This window comes from Phragmites australis, chromosome 8 (assembly GCF_958298935.1).
Source record: "Phragmites australis chromosome 8, lpPhrAust1.1, whole genome shotgun sequence".
NCBI classification, from domain to species: Eukaryota; Viridiplantae; Streptophyta; class Magnoliopsida; order Poales; family Poaceae; genus Phragmites; species Phragmites australis.
The window spans coordinates 22722580-22734923 of NC_084928.1; the positions used below are offsets into that span (position 1 = coordinate 22722580).

The 12344-nt window shown below is 41.7% G+C and overlaps 1 protein-coding gene across 2 annotated transcripts; it reads left to right on the forward strand.

Moving 5' to 3' along the window:
* Positions 1–9162: 9162 nt before the first annotated feature.
* Positions 9163–12117, forward strand: LOC133926796 (phosphatidylinositol 4-kinase gamma 4-like). 2 transcript variants are annotated; one of them, XM_062372897.1, is made up of 5 exons: positions 9163–9400; positions 9499–9612; positions 9695–9780; positions 9868–11427; positions 11552–12117. In XM_062372897.1, the coding sequence occupies exons 4-5, from the start codon at positions 10090–10092 to the stop codon at positions 11927–11929; spliced, it is 1716 nt and encodes a 571-aa protein (XP_062228881.1). In that variant the 5' UTR covers positions 9163–9400; positions 9499–9612; positions 9695–9780; positions 9868–10089; the 3' UTR covers positions 11930–12117. The 2 variants fall into 2 exon arrangements, with proteins under 2 accessions (XP_062228881.1, XP_062228880.1); XM_062372896.1 differs by having other exon boundaries at positions 9163–9350.
* Positions 12118–12344: the final 227 nt, after the last annotated feature.

A 12344-nucleotide genomic window follows, 5' to 3' on the forward strand; every position in this document is an offset into this window, starting at 1 on the left:
TCTACTGCGATGTCCAACTTTCAAATCCAGCCAGCGACAATTTCTCCTCCTCATCCTTTCGCAAAGTTGGGACGATATTTTTCAAAGGAATTAGAAATCCTACTCGTATGGAATACCTTCTCGAGAACTCGTTTGAGAATTCGGAGGCATTTAGAATCCCAAATAGATCATCTGAGGACCCTGAGAACCCGACTGGGCGTGCCATCCTAATCAGAAACCCGAGTTCTACTCGATGATATGATCGGACAAAATGCTTATCTTTGCTGACCAGGTTTTTGATCCGTCGAAGCCTCATTTCAAGTACTGATATGGCGCTTGATGATGAATAGTATAAAAGTACCATATCCGAATATCCCAAGTTTCTCCGTCATTCTCGGGGCACATCTTTATCTCCGGGAAGGGAATCCTTGGACGTATGGAAACCGCCTGCAGATACTTAAAATATCTCATAAACAAGGAAGTTTATCTCCAAGAATAGAAAGAAAGACTCCAAAGGCCATACAACAACTCTCCTATATATGCAGAGTGTAGGGACCTTACGGAGGACAAGTGGACACAATCCGATACAAGCCATTACGCGCCATTGAAGCATGCGAAAGCTCTGCATCCACCAAGCCTTTTTGTAGTTAGATCTGTATTAGCATCTCCCTCCGACTACACGCAAGGAAGTCGTCCGACTAGTTTAGATCCATCTAGGCCAGTCACGCATCCTCTTGTAACAGTCTTAAAAGCAATATAAGACAAACATGACGTAGAAGCTATTATTCTAAGTGGATCTAAACCTGTATAAAAACCTCTCTATGTGTTCTTTGATTCATCTACCCGAAGCATCTCCATCTCTTTTACAAGTTTGTAAGATTAGGCGGTTCACCAATTGTCGACAGGGAGTTTTGCATACACGAAATTCACAACGTGAACCTATAATTTCAAGATTGAGGAGAATGATGAGTATCTGTACTAGAGGATGGAGGGGACCGTATCATCCAGAGTAGGCTATCTATAGTAACATTGTGAGGAGGATTAAGATAGTGACTAATTTGTGAGAGGATAAAAATAATTCTAGTATAGTATCTTAGTGTAAATATAGCGCAATGAAGGTGACCTCTACGTAGACAGTGGTAGAGGCGGCATCCTGGAAGCGACGCACCCTCTCTAGACAGCTAGCGATGTAGGCGAAGTACGGAGGGTGACACACCCTTTGTAAAAATCCTGACCGTAAATGTATGAAAGGTAAATATTAGACGTTTAGATATGAAAGATAAATAATAGAAAATTGAATATAATTTTGGAATATATGGAAAGCAAATATTGAATGTCTATGTATAGAAAATAAATAATAAGATATTGAATGTATTTTTGAAAGGAGGAACGGAGTCTAATTTTTACATAGCGACCATTTGTTTAGCTCGGATGGAAAGTGTAGATCTATTGTATCTGCCACAACTCGTATATTTTATAGAAGTATAGATCTATAACAGTGATTAGGAGATAAATGGTCGTTATTCAGTCTAATAAAAAAGATAAGTGATGTTCTGGAATCCCATTTCAGTTTAAACATACAATAGATTACGAATATATTGCGCACGTAAATACCTGATTATGGGCAGATATCCCTTGAAAAATACTCCCGCCGCATCACCGTTTTATTAAATTTGCAAAATAAGGATAAAATATATTTTGAAGATCATGTTAGTGCCAAAACAATACTTAGAAAATATGCGAAAAAGACTTTTTTATCCGGATAACGTAGTACAAAGTGTTCCTGTCACGTAATTTTGTGCTTTTTTCCCTCGCCAAAAGAAAAACAAAATTGTTGGTGCAGCAGAAGTTTAGTATCTTGCCGGGTATTTTTAGTAGTCCTATCTTCAAAATACAAATTATAATATCTAAACTTATATAAAAACTCATATCACACCCTTACCCATACACTATTTATGCAAAATAAGACCTACCGGCTTCTATTCAAAAGAGATATCTTAAACTTTAGCACCCAGTGCATATGAGACCGGGCTCTACCCGGAGGAGCAGGGAAAACCACCGGTGAGGCACACGAGGGATCGAACTCGGGTGGATTCCCCGAACGACGTCGGACGCGTTGCTTGGGGGACGTGGGACCGGACGAAAAAGTCCACTGCGGACAGGGACCGGAGCAAGGGGAGACGTTCCCACGTACTCCAGGCTCCAGCACAGCAGACACGGAAAAAGTAATCAAGAGCCAACAAAACTGGAACGGCACATCCAACGGTCGGTCGCCTCCGCCCGTGGTTTCGTTCCACCGGCCGCCACGCGCGCAGGCGCTGCGTCGGTATCTCACGGGCGGCGCCGTTAGCAGCGTGGAGCACGCGTCAGATCCTACGCATTCGCCTAATCTCTTCCGCCCGTTCCTCTCGCCAGCCAAGCTAGCTCATCGCACCTACTATTTATTCTTTCGTAGCCCCCAATCAAACCAAGCACGCACACGCTGACTCCTCTGCCTTGGTCCCCCACCCGACCGTTTCAATTCGGATACATCTTGGATTTAGATAAATTTTAGCAAAAAAATTGTTAAAATTAGAGTTGGAATGGAGGAAAAATGGGCCTTGAAAAATTATTAGGAGATTAATTCTATAAAAAAATGGAGAATCCCTAAAATATTCTTAGAAAAAGAATTTTTTATATTTAATAAATATTTTTAAAAATTTAGAAAATGATGGGACACTTATAGGTGGAGCCCATAGTCAACCATCAACATTGACTTGGTCAACCTTGACCGGAGCTACGGTGGTATGGACTTGTCTATCTATAGACTCTAGATCGGATAAGCTACTTAGTGCGATCCACGGAGCACCCGGTTTCATGAACTAGGCTAAGGTGGCACAACTGACCGGATAAAAAGACCTTCGACGTCAGCAAATTTGTTGACGTGGATGACACGCGCACACTGGAGTGGTTCTAGTTGTTGGAATAGAGCATCCATGACGACGCTGTGTCAGGGAACTTGCTAGAACAATGATATCAGCATTGGCTACGTCAACGTGTTACTGGCCAAGGGTCTACGCATTGTGGTGAAGCTAGTGGAGGGGTCCTTGATGCCAGACTTTAACCGGAGCAGCGGCGGAGGCTCTCTAGAGTCAGTATGGATGATAGGGAAGAATGAAAACATGTGTTCACATGTTCTAGGGCTAAGCTGGTGCACTAGGGAGTTTCTATGGAGTGCAATTATGGTCACAGAGGGGTTAGAGCAGCGTCGCCGATGATCAATGATGTGTAGAGGTGGTGGTGGGCGGTGAGGCCACAATGATGTGCTCATATGTGCATGCTAGCTCCTAGAGGAGCACACACAGAAGCTTGGAAAAGGGGAGAGGGAGGCCCTACGGTGCTTACCAAAGGCTGGCAAGGTCGAAGAGGTGGTTGTTGTGGGAAAAGAAGAAGAGCCAGAGCTCCAATCGATTTTACCCTAGCTCCAATTGATTCTCATTGGTGCCCAAGTTGCACAAGGAGTGCATGAGTGGGATGAGATCATCGAGAGGAGAGCATGACAAAGAGGGAATATAATGGCTTGTCGGAGGCAGCAAATTGCAACAACGACTAGAGAATTTGGGAAGGAGCAGAGGGGCTCCAGAGAGGGAGTGAGATAGAGTTGAGGTGGTGAGGGTGAGTGATGGTAGTTGGGGTGGTGAAATGCAGTGAGGGGGCGATGGCGGCCCCATTTATAGCTGTGGTGAGTGGTTACAGACCCAGCTCTGGTAGGATTCTTCTGAGCGGAGACAATATGAGACGACTGGGAGTGGCTACAGAACCCAGGGAAGCAACGGATTGACATCGACGGCTGTAGAAATGGGACATGAGATAGAGAAAGATCGAGAGGAGAGGGCAAGGGAGCAGCAATAGTGTGGTATGGTTGTCGCCGGCGTCTGAAGGTTGAAAGGCGTGACGAGCATCACACATCAACATGTTGGTGCAGTGCGACATGGAATGGGACGAAGTGGGCCGGCGTACTATGGATGGGGTGGTGTAAGCAAATGGGCTAGGCTAGGCCGAAAGAGAAAAAGAGATGGGTTGACCCGATAGAGAAAAGGAAATAACAAAAAAGGAAAGGAGTTTTGGGCTGGGCCGAAAAGAGAAGGGAAGCAAATTCGGCCAATGGAAAGTTTGAGGGTTTGGAATTGTTTTAAACTTTTCTGGAAAATGAGAAGTTGAAATTTAAACTAAATTCAAATTTGCACTCAAATGTTAAATCAAACAAATTTTAGAAAACTCCTGAATGCCTTATGGTTTCGTTTGTGCATATTTTCAAAGTTCAAATTTTAAATTTGATGTCTATTTGGAGTATTTTGCCCAATCTAACTCTTATTTGATTTGATTGTTGAAATTCTTAAAAGTACAATTTTTAAGTGAAGTTTATTAAATGGCCAAAATACCATGTGTTACACTGAGATCTTGCTTTCCTTTAAAACCAACTATAGCGAAAATGGTCTTATTAGGCTATGATTGTGATTTTGGTGATTGATGACAACATAGTCAATGGAACTAACATGTTTGTCAAGAATATATGCTAGTAGGTCTCATGAATGTAATACATGAAGAAGCCACCACAGCCGGGACAAAGTTAGACTAAATTAAAAACGTCTCGGGAAGATTTGCCTCACCAAATGGTCCGAAGCTCTAGGTGTTTGAACTCATAAGAGTATATATGTCACATGGGAGAGAGAGGCTTGAATACCTCACTGGAAAGTTTGAGCAAAGTGCTCATCGAAGCAATTCTTTCAGAGAAGGTGTGGTTAAGCATTCTCTTCTTTTCTCTGGAAATACTCCGGTGCAACTCTCACTGATCATTGGATAGTCCATGAGATGACAATGAATATGGGGGTGAAAGTTTCTTTCTAATCGGACACTAAGAACCTTGCTCTCACAAGTAAGCAAGCTCAATGCCAACACATGAAGACAATGATGAGGAGACAAGAGCAAGAGTCAAGCTCAAGCGAAGATAATGGTGATCAAGATGAAGAGAGCTACGAAGAGGATGATCAAAGCACATCAAGTGATGAAGAAATTGATCTTAAGATGGCCAATCTCTTCTCAAAGTTAGAGAAGAACATAAAGAGGATCAAGGCCAAGGTTGATCATCCTATCTCCATTGAAGACTTGGTCAACACAATTGATCACATCAAGAAGGAGAAGAAAACCAAAATCATGAAGAAGGAGACAAGGGGAAGAGCCAAGTCACTTGCTAGCATAGGGAGATGAGTGAGCGACGATGAAGAGTCAAGCTCAAGTGATGAAATCTTCATCATCCTCCCCTCCAATAAAAACTCTTCCTCAAGGTTATCATCACGCAATTCGTCATCGTGCAAGTCATCTCACAAGTGCCTTATGGCCAAAGGTATGGATAGCGATGTAAGTGATAATAAATCCGATGAAAATTCTCCTTCCTATGATGAACTCCTTCATTTGATCAATGAGCAACAAAAAACTCTTAAGAAACAATCTAAAGAGCTTAAAAAATTTAATACACTTAATGATATTCATGCTACCTTTGTTTCCAATTATGAATAATTTTTGTGCAAATTCAATTTGCTAACACAAAGAGCATGAAGAGCTTAAAGCTAAATTTGAGTGCATTGAATCTAAAACTAAGGTTCCTTTGAAGCAATCTACCTCTCTATTTAATTACAATCGTAAGGTAGATGCTTCCACTTCTTGTGATGAGTTAATTACTTTATCTAGTTCACCCTTTGGCAATGAGAAATGCATTGAGAATGTTTTTGTAGAACCATCTAATGATCTTATTGCACAAGAAAATGATGAGCTTAAGTAAGAAGTGGATAAGCTCAAGAAGGACTTGGCAAGATTAAAAAGCAAAAGATATGTCCAATCTCTTCATGATAACCGTACTTTCATGATGAAGAAGCTTGCAGAAGGGTCCAATGTGGCATGCTTCAAATGCCATCAAGAAGACCATAAGTCCTTCCAATGCAAAAACAGTCAAGAATGAGACCAAGAAGAAGAAGATGATGATGAACCTCTCCAACAAGACCTCTAACCTCTAACCTCTACATCAAGCATAACTACAAGATCAAGACTAATAGTAACAACTACAAGCTCAAGAAGAAAGACAATGACAAGGTGGTTGCACATATGGTTAGAATAAAGGATCGAAGGTAGAACCAATCCATTTGGGTATATAAGGAAGTCATCACCAACATGAAGAGGTCCCAATCGATTTGGGTTCAAAAAAGACTTGAAGTCTAAAGCGGCTATAGAAATTTGGAGACTTGGCTCACAAAATAGAGTGAAGATACAAGCAAAAAATCCAAGTTTTTAAGATAGGCGCATTGATAAATATTATGATCATCACATACCCAAATCTCCATAAAAAAAGAGGTAAGTATAGCTAGACTTATGTGCATGCATTTTGTTGTTTAGCTTCTAACTTATTTACCTTGTCTAGTATTGCATATGCTTATTTCAATCTATTGCATTGTATAGTATAGGTTTTCATATGGTAGGTTATTTGTGTTTATCTCTAACCTATGAGCAATCTACATGGTTTATTAGTTATAGATTCTTTACACGGCATTAGTTTTTATATTTGGTATCTTTCACGTGCCATGATCCAATCTATAGGATAAATCCCTATTGTTATCGATAACAAGTGCATATATATTTCTCACAAATATTCAACACCTGTATGAACACATTTATAGGGAGTATATTCTATAGATTATGATTTTGATACTAATATGTGTTTCTAGTGATATTTTTTATAGTCTCATAGAGCAATCAACCGTTCCTCAGAGGTATACAATGCTTAAATGCTTCAATTTGTATCATTATCAAATCTTTTATTTATTTAAGCTACCTCCATACATAATATGACTTAAACTTCCTATCTTAATATATTGTTTAGTTATGCATATATTTCTTTCTTATCATATGTATACACACATATAGGGGAAGTTTAGACTATATTATATGAGTTTTATAAATTATGATCCATATATTTTCATAGGCTATAATTGGTATCATTATTTTGTATTGATATCCATACAATTGGTATCCTTTTATTGGATCATAATTTGTGAAGTTCTCTCTTATCTGCTCTAATATTGTGCGAGGACGTGGAGACTCTTGCCTTGATAGCTCAAGCTTCAAAGTGATCACAGCCGCAAGGAATTAGAAGAGAGGCTAGTGGCGAGACCTTGCTTTGGTGGCTTGATGGTTCATTCGGATGGAGACCTTGTATTTGTGATTTGGTCGCTTAAGAGCCGCGGCCGGGTGCCGACCGGGAGTATATCCTTTGTAGAGTTCAAACGTGGACTAGGGGTGGCATTCATGCCATCGATATTACGAAAAAAAAATTTATGTCGAGTTTGCTCTCTCTACCTATTTATATTTTCACATTTACATTTTTGTAATTTATCTTCTTAAATAAGTTACAAGTGCTTTAATCTGTAGAGTAGACATAATAGATAAACTTAGAGCACGTTTAGATAGAAATCAATATAGATTTATTTTGTGTTATTTTTGAGCCAAAATAGTACTAAATGTTCTAATTCACCCCTCTTATAACGTCACTAGTCCCTTCGCCAACACATATTTTTCTCTAGATATTCCCATTATTAATTGAATAAATAGTAAAGCTAAAGATATATTTAAAGAGAGAACATGCGACCAACTACCCGATGATAGGTGGCTGCCACTAGTATGGTAAAATTTGTATTACAGTTGTCATGTAAGTGACACCAACGTTAGCAGCAGTAAATATTTTGAACAAATTACAATGTCTATCATATTGTAGAATTCAACCGATACAAAAAAATATCATTGAATTTCATTTTTTCTAATTCTAAACATTCCATTGTTTCATTTGCCTATTGATCACAATATGTGCCTTTTCCCTTGTGTCAAGAGATTGTAAATAAGATTATGTCTAAGTCATTCGTCACACATTTTTATTCTTACATTATTACTCTATTCGGTCCATGTCGTTTAGGATAATATTACCGTCTCCATTTACATGTTTGCCTATTATTTTTTGTCCTAAGGACATATTATTGAAAATTAATAAAATTATAATGATATAAAATTGATTTTAATTACAAAACATGTTCTAACCATTTTAATGAGATAAATCCAAGTACTTGTCCTGGTGATTAATCTTTGAATATTTTTCTAAAAAATTGTGAAAGTTTGTCTTATTGTGCTGGTGAACAACATCTACTTCACTAAATCGCAGGCAGCAATAAAAAAACAAGATGCCCGTGAATCGATCCAGTCAAATCTAATATTTTACTGGTGAAGCCACACTTAAGAATCATTTCTAATCCAGCTTAGCAGCATTCAATCTTTGACAGCGAGATTCCTTCCCTTCCCACCGCCCAGGGACAAAACCGTCACATAAAATACTACCCTTCCATGCAACCAAGCTACACCCTCCCCTGGCATGGTAACAGCCCTGCCTCGCCTAACAGTTGGCCGCCCACAATGCCCTCCTCTTTCTCTCTCCAATTTCTCTTCCTTACTATGCACTGCAACCGAACCAAAACTTCCCTCTTTTCTCTCTCTTGCACAAAGAGATTTGTATATTTGTTACTTTTAATACGAAGTGATAGCCAATTTATCATCTGAGTCTAGTTGTATAGATTCAGGTTAGTTCACATATCAGCCTCAGTAGATAATTGATATTTATAAAAAGTGGCAAATCAAAGCGCTGCGTGAATCGTGGAGCGAGAAGGAAAGGCCATTAAAATCAGGAAGCTTACAAATCTCCCTTCCCTGACATGATACGTCACAGTTCATAGCACAGATCTATTACTCTGCCACCCACAACACCCTCTCTTTTCTTTCTCTCCTTCTTCCATTTCTCTTCCTGCTGTGCACTGCAAACAAACCAAAACTCCCTCTCTTTCCTCTCTCACGCGAAAGATTTGCAGATTTATCACTTTCAAGCTGAAGTGGCCACCAACTTACCATCTGAGCCTGAGTGTATAAATTCAGGCTAGTTCACGTATCAGTCTCAATAAACAATTAATATTTATTAAAAATGATAAATTAGAGCGCTGTGTGAAGCACGAAACAAGAAGGAAAGATCGTTGGAATTGAGAAACCTACAAATCTCCCTCCCTTGACATTGACATGGCACGTCACGGTTTACAGCGTCAAGTAACGACCCAGCCCCGCATTAAGAGTCAGCCGCCCACAACACCCTCCTCTTTCTCTCTCTCATTTCCCTTCCTTGCTGTGCACTGCAAACAAACCAAAACTTCCCCTCTTTCCTGTCTCTCGCGCTGCGTGAACCGCGGAGCAAGAAGGAAGGGAAGTTGCAATCGGGAAGCCTACAGATCTCCATCCCCGAACACTCGGGCGTGGTGAGTTGCCTCTCATCCTCCTCCTGGTCCCGTGCGCGCTACTAGATTCGGTCCTGCGATTTCCATCTGTTAAATTTTGGTTCATTTTTTATTTGTTTGGTGGTTTGAATCGATGGGGGGTGTTCTGATTTGGGATGTGATGCTGCAGGTTTCGCCCTGGAGGTGAGGGATTGATGAGATTGTACCGACATCGGGGAGTGGATTGAAGGAATCGATCCTTTTCTGTGTTTTCCCCATCCGGGGATAGGGGGGACGGTTACTGGTGAGAAATTTCACCGATTTTTTTGTTACGATTTACTGGGGATCTGAGTGACTTTGTGACTGATGCTCCAAATGGTCGTCAGGCCCTTGCAGCCTCTGTCTCGCGATTGAGGATTCGACCATCAGTGGGGCGAAGTGACGGTTTTGCGCCACTTTTTCCCCAATCCTGGTACGATTTCCTCACCATCTGTTCCGATTTCCCCCATCTTCTGTTTTGTTTTTTGGTCAGTAGCTGAAAGTTCTGATATGTGTGCAGATTTGATATGCTTCGAACGAGCGATGGGCTTGTAACCTCGGTTGCTGTTCTGACCGGCTCTCTCTGAGGGTTTCCTCCATCCTGCACTGGAAGGAAGGAACCCTTGGCTTGCGTCTCCATGGCTAACACTTCGTAGTGTGAAGGATCTAACTTTGTAGTGTTAGTGTAAATAGTAGTGGTAGCAGTCAGAGGAAGCTCCGGCCTTCTTAGCCCCCTGTGAAGATGTCGTCAGCAGGTGTGATTGCCCTTGGGCCAGTCCCAGAAGACTTTGCGCTCTTGCCCATCTGCTTTGACGGCAGCCGGTCGCCGCACTGCCTGTCTGGGTCGCAGCTGCAGGATTCCATTCTCATTTTCCTCGCTGTGCCCGGCGCGCCGCTCATGCCCATGAGCGTGCTGGGCTCCGAGTCTGTCGCCTCGGTCAAGCTGCGCATCCAGCGGTTCAAGGGGTTTGTGGTGACAAAGCAGCGGCTCGTGCTGGATGGGCATGAGCTGGCGCGCAACAACTGCCCTGTCAAAGATTATGGGCTGGCTGAGGGAAATGTTCTGCACCTTGTTATTCGGCTGTCCGATCTCCGGGTGATTAACATTGAGACTGCCACAGGGAAGAAGTTTCAGTTCCAGGTGGACCAAAGCCGCAGTGTCAAGTTTCTCAAGACCAAGCTTTCAGCAGAGGGTGATGAGGATATTGATAACCTGGAGGATCACAAGCTGGAATACGATGGTAAGGAGCTTGAGGACCACCAGCTGATTGCAGATATTAGCAAGAGGGATGATGCTGTGATTCATCTGTTCATCCGCAAACCAGCAAAGGTACGAACACAGCAAGTTGGTAGAGATACTTTGGTTACAATTGTCAACCCAGAGGAGAAAGCCAACCTACAAACCGAAGCTCATGCTGTGAACCCTGCAAAATCAGCTAGTGTTAAGCCTGCTCTTGTTGAACCAATTGTTGTTAATCCAAAAGTGAAGCTGTCACCTGAAGTGATGAAAATGATAAGCTCAACCATAGCTGGACTGGAGAATGGGCACCTGCCTATGATGTCAGCTGAAGGTTCAGGAGGGGTTTACTTCATGCAAGATGCAACTGGTCACAAGAATGTTGCTGTGTTTAAGCCTATTGACGAGGAACCTATGGCTGAAAACAACCCAAGGGGCCTTCCTTTGTCCACTGATGGGGAAGGAATGAAGAGGGGAACAATTGTGGGGCAAGGTGCATTAAGGGAAGTTGCAGCTTATATTCTCGACCATCCAGTTGGTGATCGTAAATCGGGTCACAGTGTCGGGTTTTCTGGCGTTCCTCCCACAGCATTGGTCCGTTCCTTACATAGGGGGAAGAGCTTCAAGGTTGGGTCATTGCAAATGTTCATGGGGAACAATGGAAGTACTGAGGATATGGGTCCTCGTGCATTCCCAGTCAAGGAGGTCCACAAGATAGCAGTGTTAGATATTAGGTTAGCGAATGCTGATCGCCATGCAGGGAACATTTTAGTGTGCAAGGAGGGAGAAGATGGCAGCTACAAGCTGATTCCAATTGATCATGGTTACTGCTTGCCAGTGAAGGTGATAATATTTTCTCATCCATTAATTATTCGGTTCATCCCTTTGCATCATAGCTATTGTATCAAGCTAAGATACTTATTTTCTATCAAGCCAATGATAGTCATTTTGCCCTGTTACAATGCAGTTTGAAGATTGTACATTTGAGTGGCTCTACTGGCCCCAAGCCCGCGAGCCATTCAGCGATGAAACCATTGCATACATCAAATCACTCAACGCTGAAGAAGACATCAAGCTTCTCAAGTTCCACGGGTGGGAGCTGTCTCCGAGATGTGCTCATGTCCTGCGTATCAGCACCATGCTTTTGAAGAAAGGTGCAGATCGAGGCCTCACACCCTATGACATAGGGCGCATACTGTGCAGGGAAACTGTGAATAGAGGCTCTGAGATAGAGGACATCATCCAGGAAGCAGAGGATGCTGTTCTTCCAGGGACAAGCGAAAATATGTTCTTAGAAACCGTATCTGAAATCATTGACCGTCACCTGGACAAGGAGTTTGTTTAGAGTTTCAGAATAACTGATCTAGTTGTTCCAGCTGTATTCAGTTTGTTGTAAGTATGTTGACAAGGCACTGGTCAAGGAACTAATGATTTCATTTGTTTATATCCTCTCAAATGATTTCACTTGCTTGTATTTGCTCAAGTACATTGCTTATGCACATTTTGTGAATATATGTCTTGTGTTGGACCTTATTGGTACTGTGAATTGTGTGTATATGTGACGACTTGAATGTTTGTCTATTGATTTTGCTGGGCCTGCTGTTAGTTCTACCCGGTGCTACATTCATAATAGACTGAAAGTTTGAGATGTATGCGTGATTTTTTTTATGATGTATGAAATAAGCAGAGTAAACCTGGAGTATGTTGTCACTTCTATGTTGGGGTGATCGATTCGTGTGATCATGTGGTCGTCTCTTCAT

Excerpts from the sequence above, each read along its gene's own strand:
- LOC133926796 (XM_062372897.1), top strand. The coding sequence starts at position 10,090 with ATGTCGTCAGCAGGTGTGATTGCCCTTGGGCCAGTCCCAGAAGACTTT. Across the intron at positions 11,428-11,551 it reads GTTACTGCTTGCCAGTGAAG|TTTGAAGATTGTACATTTGA; the intron begins GTGATAATATTT and ends GTTACAATGCAG.